Source organism: Neolamprologus brichardi, chromosome 17, assembly GCF_056152115.1.
Source record: "Neolamprologus brichardi isolate AB-2024 chromosome 17, ASM5615211v1, whole genome shotgun sequence".
In the NCBI taxonomy this organism is placed as follows: Eukaryota; Metazoa; Chordata; class Actinopteri; order Cichliformes; family Cichlidae; genus Neolamprologus; species Neolamprologus brichardi.
In genome coordinates this window covers 24,828,193-24,848,290 of record NC_142120.1, presented here as the reverse complement: position 1 = coordinate 24,848,290, position 20,098 = coordinate 24,828,193, and the positions used below count along the sequence as shown (strand labels likewise).

Here is a 20,098-nt window from a genome sequence, read left to right as displayed (position 1 = left end):
AAGAAAAAAATTGTTTGAAATCTCTCTTAAGTATGTTTTAAAATATTCTTGTCAGATATGTTCTTAATCCTTGTTTTATGATTTCTACGCCTAAAGTTTAGGAACTTTAGTAAATCTTACCCTAGTCCTTTAGTCTAGCTTCAGAGTTAATATATTAGAATTGATATTTAGGTAATGGTAAAGGTTATGTAAAGGGAACAAAAAGCGCATCTGGGATTTTAAAAAATATATTTGATAATGGCAAAAAATACTATGTGTAATGTAGATACGATATTCTGTATGCAAATGCATGTATCTTCTACCATCTGCTGAAATGTGCCACTTCAGCAGTTTGTGGCAGCATGTAGTCGACACACAAACCTAAATGACAGATGAACTGCCAAATTAAAGATTCAGTGATGTGTGTTCATGGAATATCTTCATTTTACAAAGACACACATATACACCATTTATCTTTTGAAAGTTTTCCCCTAAAGCCTGAAATTTAAACGTCGAAAACACAAACACCTACACAAAAAAGTGGCAGGTGATCATTAGGAAATAGTAGAAGAGATGTACAGAAAGGGTCAGCTGGAAAGAGAGAGAGATGAACTGATGACCAAATTAAGAGTCTGCAACAATGACTACAACTTCAAGTATTAAAGTAAAGGATTGAATGAACAACAGGCCAGCTAATTAAACAGTTGCATGGCCTTAAGAAGAAAGGTCATGGGGTTTGTCATCAAAAAATGTTAAGCTGAAGTCTTGATGCTGCAAATGAGAACAGATGATTGAGGCTCCAAAATGTATAGGCTTCCTCCTCTGGAGAGAAGGAGTGTGGTCAAGAAAGTCAAAGAAATCTGATCATTGGATTCATTTTCAATTTAAAATTCAACTTATAACCAAAAGTCAAATTTCTTGATGCATGCTCAATCATCCAGGTAAGTAAATCTCCAAAAGTTGATTCTGTTCATCTGGATGTAGAAACACTGAAAACACTACGTCCAGAATCAACTTTTGGAGACAAAAGACATATTAGAATTTTTCTGGATCTGTAAATGCCATCCAAGCCTTAAAATAAATCAGGAATGGTTGCTAAGGTAATTTGTAAAGTTTTAAAATGGAAATCTTGAGGTAAATGTGGAAAAGGTGATGTTGGTTTGACAAATGTCTGCCAGAAAGCAGAAGATTCAGAGTAACAACAAGGGATGAGAAGCGAAGAGAAGAAGATTAAGAGAAGCAAAGGAACAAATGAACCACCTTTGCCAGGAGACGACAGAAGGGTGACAATTATGGCTTGCGGCTCTGAGAGTCCCGCTAAAACAAAAGAACTGTTCAGCATGTAAAGGTTTCTTTACAGCAACCGTCACTCAGTCTGCTGCTGTGAACAAAGTTAATGAACAAATCATAGTGACTGTCTCAACAATATGGAATACCATCCGAGTCGCGCATCAGAAACGCTTGGGGAAAAGAGGAAGCGAGCAGGTGCCTTCCAGTGGAGGTTCATTTACTGAGGCAGAGGAGTTTCCATTAATGAAAAAACAATGTCAGCTTCTTTCATCTGTTACTGACCAGAATATAAAATGAATCTATAACATGATGCTTTTAGAAATCTATCAAAGCTCTTCTACTATATTGCTGAAGTGAGATGAATATAGTATGAGCGATAAAAGTGTTATTATGATCATTATGACTCTTCTGCCAATCATTTTCTTCTGCTTATACAGTTGTGGGGCAGTTGTCCCAGCTGCCATTGGACAACATAGAGATAGAATACCGAGGCTACAACAAGGAGGAGGATTTTATTTGTGGTTTTATCTTACTGTTTGGACTTTTTCTAGCCTTACAAGATCCAAAGAACAAAGACAGCCCACACTTCTGTCCTGCATACAACAGGAATTATGGCACCTATGAACAAATTCTGCACACATGAAGAGTGAAAGTGAAACTCTTCCACAGGCAGAACAAAACACAATGCACTTCATGTTCAATTAACTTCAAGTAACATAAGGATTGGAAGTCATGTTTCACATATATAAATGGATTGGCCGTCAAACACAGTTTGAAATATACATATAACTTAATGCATTTAGTTTATGCTGACCATAAGACAGTGGAGATTTGCAGCCAAATAACTTAAAATAAAAATTAGACTTTGTATTTCCTTCTCCCTTCATTAGTTTTGGGTCACCAGCCAAGGTACCAAGGAAGTATGATGGTACAAAGGTGCAAAGGATACAAAGCTGGTACAGTTAAAAATCAAGAGCAACTCCAGTAAGTTGCTGTTGGTTGAACCATTGTCAACATTAGCTTCCTGTATGTTTATTTCTGACTCACATAGACAAATGTAACTTCAGTACCGAGACTACCAACCCACCTTCCTTCTTTCTCCTGCAGGCATTTTGGATCCCTGCTGGGAAACATGCATCCATTATGCAGAACTGACTGAAGGCTAGACACACTGTCTGTGAGTGTGTTTATCCATGTGTGTGTGGTTCTGTGTGTGTTTGTATGTGTGTGTAGATAAGTAAGCTTTTGGGTACCTGGAATCATCAAAGCAGCAGGCTGTCAGGTAACAGAACCAAGACTGAATTGCTTCTCTGGCTGAAGAAGGATTTATGTCTGAATCTTCAGTCAACATTACCACAGTTAGAATGACCTTTTTTTTCTCTTAGTAGTTTTTAGCCAAGTTGATCCACCTGCCCATTTAATAGTATGGTGGAAAGTGATTCAAAGATATCATTTACAGCAACAGAAAAAAAGGTTTATTTGTTTGTTTCTTAAATATGAGTTTAGGGGCTTTATGACATGCCCACCACTTTGTTTTCCCAAATCTGTAAATGTTTGAACACACATCTGCTTACTTTATGTCTCTAAAAAGACAAAAACCTTGAGATCTAATAAACTTTTTCACTATAACACACAAAAGGCACAGTTATAGAAGTAGACATACAGGTTTTGACATGGCTGACAGACTAACAAACAGCTGCACTGGCAGATGTACCCACACACACACACACACTAAACAGACAGAAGGTAAGTTTATGTGGATAAGATCTATAGCGAAACTCATTTCCCACAGCCCACACAATAACTTTGTCTGAGGGTTGCAGCCACCACAGGAAATCAAAGTGATAACAGACTGTGTGGCGGCATGTGTGTATGCTCCTGCGGCAAGAGCTTTTGGGTTAATGACCTAACAAATGAGAAAGGATTCAACTCCGCATTGTTCTTGTGTCACTGTGAACAGTTTCTAACAAAAAACGTTGCATCAAACTTTTGTTTTCTTTTAAATGAAAAGGGTTTTTAGAGGAAACATTTTTATAAAGCACCTTTATTAGAGTGGCATCAGAAAAATTAAAGGTACTCATCTAGATCACTGCCACCATCACCAACACTGTAAAGATAAAGAAACTATGAAACACAAAGCAGCCAGTGTTTCTGGGGTTCCTATTCAAAGAGTCAGTAAATTACAACACAAGTCAAATGGTTCATTCAGTCATTTATTAACTTAGTGGCAGGTCTTAACTATTGTACTATTTTGGTTTTGACGTCATGTGCACATTGCCCAAGAGCAGGTGGCAGTTTAGCTCACTGGGTGAGCAGGCGACCTAGGTTTGAGTTCAACCTGTGGCCCTTTGGTGTGTGTCTTCCCCCTCGCTTACTCTCTCCACTGTACCACTATCCACTAAAGGCAAAAATACCCCAGAAATATAATAATAATAAAAACCTTGCCCAAGAGCTGCCACATTGAACAGGATACAAAGCACCGGTTGCTAGGGAAAAATGTGGTTGGTGGTTCCTGAAGGTTGCTGGTAGTCGCTGGGTGACATTGGTTGCAAAGAAACTGCTGGACCAAAAATCTCCAGATGATTAATTTGCTTGCTAGCAGATGGTTGTCTGTAGTTTTCCATGTCATAGTAAACCAAAAAACAACTATATACACAGTGTACACTAACAGCATTTCTCAGAGAATATGAAATAGTATTTTCACCTTAAATTACCATCCCTAGTTCCTATAGGTTCGTTTTGCACAGCCAGCACAGCTTCACTGGTCAATCCACCGATCATGAATTACAGAAGACCTGAAGGATCAGCTGCAGAGGACAACCCAGGGATCTGGTGTCTGTACCATGTTTTGCTGGCACAAGATGGACCTACACATTATCAGGCAGTTTTAGCTGACTGCAGTTCCTATTGTGCCAATTTAATGTCAAATAGCAAGTATAAAAGAGGAAATGATATCAAAGAACAGTGGAGCTACAATCTCTTGAAGTCTAAAACTGACAAAAGAAGCACACTTTTGTTTTAAGCGCAGGCTAATGAAACAATAATGCAAAAATAGAACCATTTTGCATTTGAAATGTTAAAACTATACGGCTAACTTAGGGAGCTTAAAATAATCTGTATGTAGACATTTCTGTAAATGATGGAAAAGTAAAATGTATTATGCTTCTGATCCGAATGTGATAAACGCTGCTACAAAAAAAGAACACCGTTTATTTTAAAACCTTCAGATCAGTGCAAATGATGACTGTTATGCCTGATTACAGCTTAACGTCATCTGTCGACTGTATCCACTCCAAAAACTGACAGAGCCTGTTGCTATGCAGGAGTCTCACTTCACAAGCATTCTTCCCTTAAAAACACTGCTCTGGAGGTAACAAAAGAGCAACACACCACAGGACATGGTGACACGTGTGTGTGTGTGAGTGAGAGTGTGTGTGTGTGTGTGTCAGCTGCTACCCCTGTTATTACAGGGAGCAAAGAAAATTGCTGCTTCAAAGTGATAAGTACAGCCCTGTCTCTCCCTCTTGTTCCTGTTGGAGAAGCTACTTCTGCTTTGACTGACAGAGAGGAGAGAGCAGAGAAGAAGAAGAGGGGTCAACTGAGAGAATGACAGATGAAGGAACACGATGCTCGTTGTCAAATCACACTTAGGTATGTCACTGTAAATATGGTCATATCGAGAAAATAGGATAAAAAAAAAAGAATTTGACAACAAACGTGCACACTGCAGATGCCAGCACCAAATGACAATAACTTATACTCAAAAAGCACCCTGTTCATACATCAAAACACACATCCAGTTAGCTGACCTTCATTTTGGAGCTGCTCCTGCTGAGCATTAAGACATGCAGGGAAGAGGAACGATAAAAGAGAGGAAAACGGAGCAAAACACAGGCAGTGGCATGAAAATAAAAAAGGCATGTATGTAAGAGAGAAAAAAAACTCAATGAAGGTAAGATATGGAGGCTACCAGAAATGAAAGAGAAAGGATGTGTTTGTACCTTTTGGAGCGCCGCAGCATGCTTCTCTCAGGCAGCGAGAAATTGGAGAGCACCGTCCAGAAGGACTCAGACATGCTAACACTAGTGCAGTGCAATCATTGCTCTGACACGGCGACACTCGGCAGAGGACGCGGTTAACGAACAGACGCTGGCTGCCACCTGCCACACCGGCAACATCAAATGCGTGTGAGAGCTGTTAGTGTCTCTCCTCCCGCCTTCCCTCTTCTTATTCTCCCTATTCTGATCCTTTCTCGCTGCACAGTGCTGCCTCCTCCCTTCTGTCTTCTAACCCCTGTGTTTCTAAGTGGAGCTTAGCTGACTTCAGTTTCAGCTGAGACACACTTGTCATCAGGTCACAGATGCTCAGTTCATCAATACAGAACTGATGCAGAAAAGAAACACACTTTCTACTTAATTTAAGCAATCAAAGCATTTTCTGCGACAAGTCTCATTTACCCAGTTATACTAAAATCATGAAGCTATAAATGATTAAATCAAACACACATTCATGCAAAACTTTGATTTATACCTAAACACTTGTGTAGGTACACACTCCAACACATCAGGAGCAACTTGCGGTTCAGTATCTTGCCCAAGGTTACTTCAATACATGGAAAGCTGGAGATCAATCACCGACGTTCTGGGTGGTACAGTAGATGACCTGCCCTACCAATGAGTATGGGTGATATAATATCTATTTTTCAATTCTGCCGTGTTGTTTATTCAATGGTCTTCATCCCTTTAGCATTGCCCGGCAAGACCATGAGTGTTTCTCCCAAACTCGTCTCTGTGTTACGTTGACGGTTCGATCTAGTTGAGCAGAAGTCTGAACAAAGACTAATCAAGTATTCTTCCTAATGGCCAGCAGAAGACAACTCCTCTGATTGCAAAAGAAATCTAGATATGATATGGGAAAACAACCTTAGGAGTATAGACTGAGAATAGTCACCCTGTCGTCAGAGCATGTAGAGAGAAAAATGGCCCAATACTTTTCAGCAAGTGCAAGGTAAGTTTGCTTTATCTCAGTGTGTGATCGGAGAACTTTGGAGAAAGAAAACACTTTGGACTGCTAAACTGTTTTCCTTAAAAAAAAAAATGAAATTATCTTTTTCCATTTACTCGGATTATGTGCACTTCAGGAGGTAGAGCAAGTCATCTACTAGTCGGAAGGTTGGTGGTTCGATCCCTGGCTGCTGCAGTCTGCATGCCAAATATGTTTGGGCTGCTCTCTATCCTGCTCGTTCATCTGAGAATGTTCGATAAGAAAACACTTATGTAGAAAAAAGTAGTTGCATGAAAGGGTGTATAAGGATGAATGTTCAAAGTGCTTTGAGTGGTCAGGTAGCGTGAAAACGTGCTATAAAAACTAATCCATTTATCATTTTTGTATAATAATATTCTATATCTAACAATAACTATAATACTGATGAGGTGATTTCATTTATTTGAATTCCAGCGGTCAACTGCATTTGCAAGTCTGGTTATTTCATAAAGTCAAATTCAATGCAGAAGATTGTGTGTTGTTGTGTTTGTGTGAGTGTTTTTGTTTTCCAACATAAAAGATGGATTTAAACTAAAATTAAGAAGCTATAAATGATCAAACAAACAACCCTGCAAATGGAAGCTGCTAAACAAAGTGAGTTGCTCTTTAAAAACAGCAAAAGAGTATTGTAAGTGCTTTCTTGTGTCACCAGATGAACACAGCTCATTAGTGCCGTTTGCTGGATGCTCTCAGCGGTCTGTCAGCTATAACACCAACAAAAGGTCGGCAAACTGAGTAATGGGGACAAAAAAAGAAGGAGAACACAACACACACCCCAAAAGACCAAACAGTTATGAGATGACACGCAGGGTGGGTCTTACCTCCAAAGGAAGGGGTTTCCCCACTGGTAAACAGGGGCTGACAGAGGGCCATCACAGCAACAGAGAGAGGGAGAGGAGGACGAAGAGGAGAGGGCGAGGTTGACTAGGGCGGGCTGAATGACAGAGGGATGAAAGGAAGAGGGGGAAAGCAGGTGCTGGAGGAGACTGTTGTTGCCGTGGCAACGCAACTGAGCTGGTGACCAGATTCTGCCAAAAGAGGAGGGAGGGGAGGAAGATGAAGAGAAAAAGACGCAAGGAGAGATGTGTGACGATGTGTGGGTGTGCGCTGGGCGGTTTAACACCATCAACTCCCTGCCTGCTGTGCCTTTAGCTGGACCAGAGGAGCTATGACAATTTCTACACTACACTGAACAAAGTTTAGCAAAACCTTCTTTGGTTACTACTCACGGCTAATACTTGCTGTTCTTTGTCTTAATAGTTTACTGACATTGTGATGGTGCTCTCCATACCAATGACCTCAATGGGTTTCTTGCAAATCTGTTCTTAATAATGATTAATTTAGAATTCAAATTTGTGCTTTAAAACTGTTTGTACTCTGTAAAGAAATTCACAAATACTTTAGATCATGTGTACACATAAGCACAGAAGTTTAAACTACAGTGCTTAAGAAATGTTTTAGACTACAACCCAGTGTGAGTTTTATCCCACAGCTACTATAAATTACCAGCATTGCTAATTACCAAAATCATTTGTTAATATTTCCATAAATCTCTGTAGATGCAAGATTCACCACTTTATTTTTCTTTAAACTGCCATCATTGACAAAGGAAGCACTTTAGAAAACTGTAGTTTTTCTGTCTTTGAATTTGGACACTGTTGTTTCATTTTGGTGTAAGGAGCTTGGAAAGAAAAGTGTCTGAGGCATCTGAGAGCATTGGTGCAGAGTCCAATGCTCTCAGAACTAAAGAGTGGATGAGAGGCGCAACGTCTTCAAAGAAACTTAAAGAAGTCCAGACACTTTTCTTTCCACACTCCTTAGACTACGATGACCTGGATGACTGAGAACCTTCACAGACATGTTTCATTTTCTTTCTCTTTTTTTTTTCAAGATTTCTTTTACAAATTTGTCACTGCATTCTCCATAAAGAAGCTTAAGATGTTTCTGTGTAGTGAGATAGTTGGGTGACAGCATGCAGATAACAAGAATGCATCTATGGATGTAGAATAATTCTGATTCAATGGTAAGATAACAGTGGTGGTGAATGAGGCCTAATAGCACTTGTTTACCTGGGTAACCCCAGTTCTCTGACAATCAAGATAGGTATCTCACTATAGTAAGCACCTTCTGGTGTGACCAGTCATGGACACTAAACTACCACCACATCTTTCAAAGACAGACCAATCACTTCAAGGACACAGCATCTCACTCAATCTTCCCCCTCCCCGAAGAAGCTAATTCTTCGGGGAGTGATCGGGGATTTTCTTTGACTGGTACCTGCTGAGAGTCTGGAAATCACCACAATTCCTGAGTCGACCTATGAACCAGCATTTTTTTTCCCTGGAAGGCACATACACAATAAAGAGAAGCTAGTATGGGTGAAACATGCTTTCTCTTTCTAGTTCCTGTCAGTACTCTTGCTGCATGAGTTGGGATCAACTGAAAGCTTTTCAGGGAGTTTTTAGAACATCCTAATAATAACGAATTACAGTAGTCCAGCCTAGAATTAACAAATGCATGAACAAGTTTTTCAGCATCACGACAGGACATTTCTAATTTAAGAGATATTGCATAAATGGAAGAAATCAGCCCTACATATCTGTTTAATACGCACATTGAAGGACATATCCTGGTCAGAAACAAGATTCCTTACAGTGTTACTGGAGGCCAAGGTAATGCACAAGCTACCACCATGATTGGCACCAGTAGAAGCCATAAATACTAATGCTCAGGTTAGCAAGCAAATAGCTACACGAACACAAGCTCACTTAACGTGCTAGCTTGATAAAGTTCAAGTTTTAAACAATTTGACACCAGCTTACCGGAAAAATATCATCACAAAACAAAAATGTAATTACAAAGTAATAATTAATCCTGAAACAAAAAGAAAAAATAACAATGGTTCAGGACCACTGAGGAGCTCTAGTAATCTTCACAGGAAAGAAAACAATAATGCCTGGTGTTGGGCCAAGGGTTATTAAGGGAGGTGCTGAAGACTGTGTGTCCTTGAAGTGATAGGTCCGTCTGATACAGACATATTGGTAGTGGATCTTCCACTCAGGTCACACCAGATGGTATTTCCCATGGAGAAATACAGAGTGACGCCTGAAAGAGAACACAGGCTCCCTCACAGTTAGGGAGGGTTCCTCATCTGAACTAACCACCATGAACTTGTGAAACTAAATTTAAGAAGTTTAGTCTTTGTACATGTTTTTACTTATCCTTTGTAGCTTATGGTGGTATGAGAATATGAGATGCCATGTTTAAATAAAGGCTGGCTTAAATTGCTGATCAGTTTACTGCCCATTGTTTGAGTAAACGTTTGCTAAGACATTCAGTTGGTTGTGTAGAAACGATACTTTTTTCAGTAACCGGCTGTCAGTATAACAATTATACTGCCTGAACATACACCACCCGAGCAGAAGTCACTACTAAGTGTCCCCAACATATTGTCTGACTGCCCGCAGATGTCTCCTCACAGCAGGTAGAAAGCCTCACATACTAACTTCTCACAGCCAGAGATGGCTGGACACAGTCTTGGATCAGCTTCAAAGAGCTCTGTAAGTACTCCCAGGGAGGCACCGGGTCAGCAGGTAGACTGAGCTAAGTCATAGCACTAATGTGGATAGAATTGGTCTGACTCAATCTGTTTAGTCTAACTCACTGGGTTACAGTGAGTGGTAGTGATAAGAAGCACACACTGTTTTAAGTTTAAATTCAGCTGTCAGTTGTCACAGCTATGCAGGGCAGAATGACCTTATGGTGTTGATCTCCACGTCCCCTCCCCCCTGCTGGATGGGGCAGAGTGGGAGAGACCACCTACTGGGAGGTCAAGGGCTGCACACATTTTAGTATCTGCAGTTTTTACCTAACATACTGTAAGGCCATCTGTGGTGTGCCTCTATAGTTTTTAACAAACCAATTTTGGAAGCAGAATTAAAGACAAAGTCATCATCAAATGCTAGCCTGGAAACTAAGTCACACCAGCTGGCATAGCAGTGAAAAAAACAACACTGTGTCCCAAATATTAGTGTGGAGCAGTCTGACCAGTAGGTTTTTGGAAGGTTTGTAGTGACAGTGTCACATAAAGTTGATTGAGACGAGCTGAAAAATACCACTGAAGATGATGCATGTTGCTTCTCTATATTAACACAAACATATCAGTCAACTCGAAAGCTTGGGGGGACGGGGGGGGGGGAGACGGGGGGGGGGGGGGGGGTGTCTGTGCTTCTTATTTTAAATAACAGCAGTGTGCAAATTCTTATAAATAAATATTGCAATATATTATTATTATTATTATTAATATTTCATTATTCTGCATACAATATGCTACAATATATTTCCTTAAAGGCCAGCATTGCCTTAATAATTTATTCTTAACCTCCACAGAAAGTAAGAAAAAACAACATTAGCTGTATACACATGTGAAAGAGTGCAAGCACAGAGTCACAGTAATCTGTTAAGCTGATGAAGGATTTCCCTCCCTGCTGGGATCTCACTCTGATACCTTCTCGTGTTCATGGCTCCTCATGGTTTCCATTTCACTGACTCACTATGTATGTACACTATGTGTGTTCAGCACTGTGAATGTATGTGGGTCAATGATGTGTCACCTACACAAAGTTTCCGTCTTTATTTGAAAATATTAAAGTTTAAATTGATATCGATACCATAAACGAAACATCTCACTCATGTATGCACTAACTTTAAATTCCCAAAAGCAATATGTAATTTTTTATATTTTATATCATCAATGCTTTTAATTCTCTTCTTTGGTATCAATTTTCTGTTGTCTTAAATGGATCATATGAATATTTCCAGTGTAATATATGAAGAGACTTTGTCCAATGATGTCCAGTTTGTGAAATACAGTATGTGGTTAAACAATAAAAGCAACTGTTGGGGATGTTATTTGAAATTAATGTAAAGACAAAGCTAAGCCTCTTAAACGTCTGGTTGGCCTGTAGTTTGCTAATGTAGGTATCATGTGGTAAGAGATCAGGAAAAAATATTCATGTAACCTAAGCATTTTATTTATCTTGTAACTTATTTGTTTTAACTTTGTATTTAAGCAGGAAAGCCTTTCAGAGTACAATCTCTTTTTAAAGTGCTAAATGTACTTTGGACTGTGGGAACTTGGTCACTATTAGTGATTATGAACGTGCCATGAAGTACGAAGTGGCCCAAGCATCAGTTCCTGAGCCTGTCCTATTCCTATAAGCTTAAGATGAGCACTTTTCTGTTATTTTCCTCTTAAAATAGAGACTAAACAGATAAATCACAATATTCACATTACTGATCTTTAGGTGGTACTTTTATATAAGAATACCTCTGTCTGTTCAGCACAAATAAAAGAGAAGGAAATGGGATACAGCTCTTGTTGTGTTGATATGAACCTAATCTTCATTCGCTTTCACATACAAATTTGAACATGCCGTGTACACACACTCTTACTGGAGGCGAAGTTGCGGGGCTCCTGATCGCTCCCTCCTCCTCTTCATCTTGTGTACTGGGACAAATGAATCAGCTGTAATCGTTAATAATCCACCCGCCTGTATCAGCTCATCTGTCGGTCAAATACATACTGACCACTGAGCAGCTCCTCCAAAGGACCAGAAACTCTCATGTAGTTTAGTTTTCCATGGGTCAGACTGCTGACAGCACCTTCATGTATAAAAGAACGAGCTTAGCCTTTGCTACGTCAGCACCTACTCTTATCTCCACACAGAGACTCAGCTGTATGAGGTATCTGGGGTAGACTGCTCTTCCACCGGCAAGCATGGGCTTGCTAATTCACAAACACACACAAACAGAGTGTGGAGCTACGTGCAAGCAACACACATATTTATCTGAGCTGGATAAACAAATTTGGTGTGTGTTACACAAACTCAATTGACCTTTCCTCCTTCTCATTTTGTCTTCCTCTGATGAATCCCAAGTCTGTTAAAAACACAAAATAAATCCTTTTGTTTCTCTTCTTGCATAAAACATAATCCCAAAGTCAGAGAGAACATTATGTTCTGTGTTGTCCCATCAAGTCAGAAAAGAAAAAGGACCAACTCCTTAGTTATCAGCTCCTGTTACCGCTCAGCCATAGCAAAAGTTTGGAGGAAGTGTCCTGCCTGCACGTCCCCAGGAAAAGAGTGCCTGCCAGAACCTCCCCGGGTACAGCCGGCCCTGTTAATCTCCCTTCAGTTCCTTAAAAGTCTCAGCCTGTTAGTGATCAGACCGTCCAAGAGAACTGACTGAGTCCTCGACAAACAGCCTACAGAGGGCCGGTGAACAGAAGGCTCGAGGGAGGGGTCAAACAGGGAGGTGGGAAGATAAAGAGTGGAGTAAAGCCTGACGTCTCCTTCTGTGCTGTTTGGCTTGGCTTATTATGGGAGAATTTCTAGAGAACATTATATCTGGAGAAAATATAATGTTTGAAAGAGTGTTTTAATGTTTTTTTTAACCTGTTTAAACTTTTATTCCACATGGTTTTTCTTTTGGGGTTGTCTTTGTGTTTTGTTTTATTTTTTTGTCACATTTACCAAACTCCTACAAAGTCCTACAATTTTTATGGATTCAACCTAAAATTATTTTAACTGACTCCCCTTCAGATGGTGTTTTTCTTTGGGTCAGGTTTTGAGCGTATGTTAACACCTAAAAGAGAAAAGTCAACACAGGAGACACTTTCATGATGCTATATTAGAGCACGTGTGAGGTGCAGCTGTCCACTTTCTGTCTCTATTCTCATTTCCGAGAAGCTTTGGTACACTGCTAAGCGCGACGGGCTAAATGCAGCTCATAAGCCACATCGCTAAGTCATAAACAATGACTCCAATCACAGCTGGCTTTGACTGCGTAGTGAAACACATGCACACACAGTTCGGTTCATTTGGAGTGATTACTGAGCTAATATAGAAGCTGCAGCAGGACACGAGAATGCCATTAGAAACTATACTGGGTCTTTGTGTTTGCCTCTGGACTTGGAAAAGTTAGATTAAGGGGTCTGGTGGGGTCAGAATTTATTAGTGGAAGTTAACATTAAGGTCACTGAGGATTCTCAGAAAATAAAAGTGAGCATGAGTGTCACATGATTCCCCCACTGAGCTCCTTTGCAAGCCCCCAAACAAAGAACACTTTTTCAAAATGTCATCTTGCGCGTGTGTAACTGACCTTATCCCATCTTGTTACTGATGTTTGAACACAGCAAGTTTAGTATGGAAGGGTGAAGCCAAATTGTAATTCAATTAGAATTTTTTAGTACCAGAATAATAAAATAAAATCAACTGCTTATTCAGTCCACCAGATGGTGGTGCTGAGTTTCTAGTGAGGTAAGCAGAGTTGAGATGACATGGTGGGATCTGAGAAAGAAGTTAGAACAACCATCTGTGTTTAAATTAAACTCATGGGCCTCTTTTGGATTTTTTTAACAACGCTGGGACAAAGAGACGGAGATGAAAAACAGCCTAATATTCAGGGAACCAATGATCAGCTCTGTAGAGTCAAAGATTCGAAAGGAACAATGGGAGGGGGAAAAGTTGTTTTTGGGTTGTTGCTACAGCAACCATTTTTATACTTTGAGTGTTTGTTTGTTGAAATTTACCATAATTTTGGTGGACTGGGATCAGAAAAGAGTTCAAACAACACAAATACACGAATTTACATCTTATGCTCTGGGTTTTGGCACGCTTTTAGCAGCCTTTCTCAGTACTGCTGATGCAAAATATTCCTTAAAATATTCCTAAAAATTCATTTCATTTCATATGATTTTCTCATCATACTTGGAATTGCAGCCTCACAGGCCTCAAATGCCTTGGAAAAGATGAAATATACATCAGTAGTTCCCACGTTGCTCATTAATGGAAGTTGTTCATGTGAAACGAGGGTTTATCCTGGAAGATAATGCGGATTGTGAAGATGGTTGTGGGAAATCTTTTGATTTGCAAGTAACACAGAAACCATCCAATCTTAGCTAAATGGCGTTTACTTTAACCAAACAAAGAAGTAATGAATATCAATGTTCATTGAGAGTCACATCAAACAGAGTCGAGACCTTGTGTATTAATGTGATTGGCCAATAAAGCTGATTCTAATATAGGGTTTCAGCTATCATAGCAGACAATGATGCAAATATTTTAGTGATCCTGTGAAATCAACTTGCAATTTCTCTGCCTTTGAAATGGAAGCTCAAAGATGGGGGGCCAGGTCTGAGACCACTTGCCATTTTCCAGCTGACTTCGGTGCATAGATATGCCAAATAAACTGGGAACAAATGGCAATAAGGCAGTTTCCGATCAATCTGGGTCAAGCTGGCATGTGCAATCTGTTTGCGATAGTGCTGCCGTGATAAATTGTGATAAATCTCAAATCTACTGCCGTCTGTTACAAATCTGTTCATCAGATGTGTAGTGCTGAACCAAAGCCAGCGACAGACTTCCCCATACCACACTGCGCCACACGTCAGGTGTGACTATCTGCCACAGACTGGGGCCGGTTCTCACATGGAGCCTTTTTACTGTACCTGAACATTACAAGCACTTTATACAACATGCCTCATTCATCTAATCACACACATTCCTACAAGCATCTACTGCTTCACACTCTGATAAATAGACTTAATAGCTCTGATTTGTGTGTTTTGTCGTTTCATGGAGCAGACAAGCTCCACAGACTGACTCTGAGAGACTCAATGTGTTGGGCACTGACTGTTCAACCCCATGTTGACCACATGGTTGTCGAAGCTACTTCTAATCTGTTCTAGAAAGCCCAAAAATTCTGTGCAATCATTTTCCAACCAGTGTTTTCCTGGTCATATGGAGATCATCGTCCTAATTTTATTCTAGTTTAACTAAAGCTTCATAGATTACTTTTTAATGACAGTAAGCAAAAATATATCATATTACCCAACACTAGTGCTGCTAGGGAAAACATTCCCTCAAGACATTTTTTAAGATATCAAGTTCTTGAGGAAGGCAAGAGGAAGGTTGCAAAGCATTTGATTCCTCATTTCCTAATGGACATGGAAGTTAACTTAACCTCCATCATTTCTGTTGAGACCTGCAAGAAAAAGTAATCATTATGAGAGAAGGTTCTTCTCTTACACTTTCCAGGAAGAAACAAGAAACCCTCTGCAGGACTGCAGAACAGCTTTGGGATGACTGAGCACATTCTGGCAGTGATTTGTTCTACTGTGAACCCACATCGGCACAAATATGACCAAGAAAGACTCAGAAAACCTATAAAATTCAGAAAAAGGTTTTTCCAGTGAACAGAGAGACAAGCCTAATTAATTAAATGACACAGGTCATGTGTGATTATAGCCCAGAAGTAATTTTAAATTACTTCTGCAATGGTAATCAGCAATGGTATGTTTGTTAAATAAAGGAGAGAAATGAATGAAAGAAAAACTGCTTTGGACATATTACAAGAAGAACATTGTACTGGTATGAGGAAGAATGACTGAAGTGATTGCACTGACCAGCTGATCTACCACAGAGTAACTCCATGCTGAAGGTTTTGCCAAGGCTCTCAAACTCCACATTACCTCAACATCAAGATAAATACAGAGAGACCTCAAAACACTGTCAAGGGGATGTGACTAAAGTGCAAAGGCCTTTAATAATTTCTCTCAAAATATTTAATAAGTGCTTAAATGCCATTCTAGTGCAATCATCTGAACTGTTATGATGACTGCACTAGAATGGCATTTTCCCCAATGCATCTCTGACTTTTGGTAGGACTTATCAGCATGACATTACATTAGAACTTTGGCACGCACACACGCACAAAAAGTTATAAATAGGCCTAAGCACACAAACAAACTTAGTGGCCTCTAAATAATAGCTCTTTATCCCTTCACTTGAAGCTCTGCTCAATACTAATGACCACTAAAGATGAAATTTAGGATGAAAGGTATTGTTTTCCAAAGAAATTTAAAGGACCCGTACAGTCAGAGGTGTGTATAAAGTTGATTGCTTTGCACCATAAAAACTTTCCAACCATTTCCATATAAGGCTGGAAATAGACAAAAGGCAAAGAGAATGATGGGTACTTACAAGCTGCCTCTTCTGGGAAGGCTCAGTTCCTTCTGAAACAGAAAGAAAGACACGGTGTCAATACTTGTAGCATTTTCCATTTGTCATTGTATGTCAAAAGCACTACATCTCTTTAGACATGACAAAATATCAGTTGGATCTTTTTGACCAAAAAGTGTCACTGTGACATTTATACAGGCAGCTTCAACATGAGACCCCCAGTCATTGTGGTTCAGTGCGACCAATATAACACCTGCGTAAGGGATTGAGACTTTACTGTTCAACCAAGTGTTCTGATTAACAATTTCATTTCATTTCATTGCTGTCTTTTTTGCACATTTTTATCATTTGCTTCCTTTCCCACATGCTGAAACAACGTCTGACTTTTGTTGAATGACAGTGAAGAAAGCAGCAAGAACTATTGCAAATTCAGCATCACTATCTTGTGCTGTGGATGCCACGCCCAATGGAAAACTGCATGTTTACACGAAGTCAAAGCTGTTTTTAGTCATGTTTTGTTCAGTTATTTATGAAGTCTTGAAAAATGGCCTTAAAAAAGAAAGCTAATTATTACAAGACATAACAGCAGTTAAAATAACAGCAGTTTTATTGGTTAATAGAGCTTTAAAAAAAAGGAGGTACATGAGAGTAAGAAGGTTTACGTGAGATCAAATATGACTAATGTCTCCTTGAATTCTCACTGTATTTATTAAACAAAGGAGTTATTATGGTCACATTCATTCAAAAGCACTATGTGCTTCACATTCTAAATGCTTCTCAGTATTAACAATATGTTCCACCTAAACATACCCAGTGTAGCACCTTTAATTTATTAGGATACTGTCATTGTTTAACCTCCTAGGACCTGGCGTCCACATATGTGGACATCACATTTTGGGTTATTTAGACCAAAATACTTAATTTAGCTCTACAAGGGCCTGATATCCACTTATGAGGACATTATACTGCTACTGTTATATCAAAATTTTGAATGAATATCCTCATATGTGGCTCTCGTTTTTCTTAGAAACAAAAATCAGGTAAAAAATTTTTTTAGGTATTTCTTTGTTTTTACATTCATCGGGCCCCAATATGCCTAAATATCAAAGAGAAATCAAAAATGCATGCCGTGGAAGAGTTCGGGTCTTAGAAGGTTAAACATCTGGCATTCAAACTGAAGTCAAGTAACTTTTACTGCGTTGGTAACGTAAATGTAAAATGAACGCATGCGTTCAATCAAAGATTGACAAGAACTCAGTTTACAAAATGGTGAGTTTATTTGTTCAAGTGTGATGTACTGTCAACAAGTGACCACACAGTGGCAGTGCAGTGCTTTTACAATCATGAGTAGGCACCAACACTCATAAGTTGAGAAGTAATGAGGCAAAACAAAAAAGCAACTCATAAGAAGCAACAGATATTTCCAAGTGTGAGCATTGTGAGCAGAGTCTTGATTTATATTGAGTATTACTTTCTTTAATGCATGAATGTCAGTATGAGTGAAACAGGGCAACACAGAACTCACATGTGTTGCCCAACTCAGCCCGAAAGCAACATTACAGCCCTCATAGAGAGCACGTTTAGTCAATACTGCTAATCGGTGTTTCTGTGGCAGATATCAGGTGGGTGTGTGTGTGTGTGTGTGTGTGTGGTATTATCCTATGGCTTAAGCTGATAGACCCTGACGAAGTGTTAATGGTGTTTTTCCAACTAAAACGGTGGGAACCCGGCAAGCCACAGTTTAAACATCTGATGATCTCCCCTACACACACACACACACACACACGCACGCACACACACAAAAGAAAAGTACTGACATGATCATTTCTGTTTGCTTTGAAACCATCCCTGGAAATATTAATTTACCAACTGATTAGAACTACAAATAAAAAAATCAAGTTTATTTCTTATCAATTACAAACAGTGGTTTATGTCTGAGTGTCTGCACCATTTAGAAAATTATACTACATCTGAAACATAACATTTTTAGATGATCATCTAAATGCCCACATCCATAGATGTATATGACTAAGCATAACTGTGATTTTGTACATCAGGGTTTTGGTTCAGCCATGGCAGGGATGAAAAATGCAGCATCCCCTAATCAGGATCAGTTTCATTTTTGCTTGACATCTTGTTCTTTTAGTTTTAAAGTAATCATTCACTGCCACATTGATTTAGAAGACTCTCTATCAAGAGAGAGAGAGAGAGAGAGAGAGAGAGAGAGAGAGAGAGAGAGAGAGAGAGAGAGAGAGAGAGAGAGAGAGAAAGAGATACCTCTTGGCTCTGTTTTTAAACCTGTTTTTATCTTGAACACAGTCCTGCGTGGGACGGCTGTGTGATCTGAGTCAGATAGGCTCTCTCCATATCTCTCTGCACAGATAAGCTTAATGGGCATAATGGAGTTCAGCTGAAGTAGAGTGAGTGGGTGAGTGAGAGTGCAGCAGAAGTCTGCAGAGGTGTGCTATGATAACATCAATCAAAATGTGGCTTTTTTTGGTTTTCACTTAGCCAAGCACAGAACAGAATCACAAATTGACCAATTAGCTTGTGTTTGTGTGTGTGTGTGTGTGTGTGTGTGTGTGTGTGTGTGTGTGTGTGTGTGTGTGTGTGTGTGTGTGTGTGTGTGTGTGTGTGTCTGTGTTTGTTCCTGTAGGTCAGGCCAGAACCAGGAATCCTGTCAGTCATGTAAACAGATTTCGTTCAATCCCAGAGGGACAGGAAATGGCTCGAGTCTCAAAAAGAGCAGCTCCCCTTTTTGTTTAATAATCCTAATCATGTTTCCCTCGCGCCTATATTTACACTGCTGTTGTAAATACCTCGAGACACAAGATTGTTTAAGACCTTTCTTTCCCCTATTTATTAGCATTTTCTAAAAAATTAAAAATAAGGAATACAAACTCACATTACCCTTGAACTACCCCGATTCCTTTAGATTTGGATTCCAAGGAACCAGAAATAATTTCTTACAGAGGTCTTGAGCAATAGTTCCCTATGCTCTTTGAAAGTTTTTCTTTGGACACTGACTGCTTCTTCACTCATTTTCAGTCAAGCTCTTGTACCTGATTATGCTCCTGACCAATGATTTGAGGTATATTAAAAAAAACATTTTAGTTAAGGGATGAACCAGTGTTGTATCTTCATATAACAAACACCTTGACAAAGAAATTTTTAAACTGCATCTTTAGGTGCTTAGTTACTAGCAGGCTGTGACAAAAACATATTTGCTGTTTCCATTTCTTTAGTTGAGTGCACACACAAAAAAAGCCAAAAATAAGTCCCAAACTTGGTACAGTTTATCTTGCTGTGTGGTGTACCCTTAAAAACCTGAAGAAATTAGATAAGCAGGAAAAATGACAGCAGGCGAATAGCAACACAGAATTGAGAAATAAAATGCAGCAAAGACCGCACACAGAACCCATAAGATTGGTTCTGTGCTACTGTTCGTTGAAGACTAATCAGAAATGGTTCTTAGTGGACGGGTGGATGTCAGGAAACCATTCTTAAGGAAAGGAGGGATGAAGTTTGCCAAATTACACAAGAACTGGAGTCAAAATCAGAAGTAACAGGTTTTATGGAGTCATAAATCCAAATTTGCTATTTTTGATTCAAATCGTCATCAATATATATGGGGTATATATATATATAGAGAGAGAGGCACAAAAGTGAGTGTCTACAGTCATATTTAAAACCAAAATGATTATGAACACAGAAAAATGCTGATGTTGATCCACCATGTGATGCTAAGTTAAGTGTCTTACTGG

At 39.4% G+C, this 20,098-nt stretch overlaps 1 protein-coding gene across 7 annotated transcripts in view; it reads right to left on the bottom strand.

Annotated features, from left to right (window-relative positions):
• The window catches only part of mast2 (microtubule associated serine/threonine kinase 2), a 142,677-nt gene that overhangs the window by 51,028 nt on the left and 71,551 nt on the right, over positions 1 to 20,098 (bottom strand). For 4 of the 7 annotated variants that reach the window (XM_006803612.3, XM_035913285.2, XM_006803613.3 and 1 more), the window contains one exon: positions 16,356 to 16,387. In XM_006803612.3, coding sequence (XP_006803675.2) covers positions 16,356 to 16,387 — 32 coding nt within the window. Of the gene's footprint in view, positions 1 to 5,270; positions 5,812 to 7,133; positions 7,341 to 11,766; positions 12,725 to 16,355; positions 16,388 to 20,098 lie in introns of those variants that run through there. The other 3 variants (XM_035913286.2, XM_006803618.3, XM_006803615.3) reach the window with 3 other exon arrangements.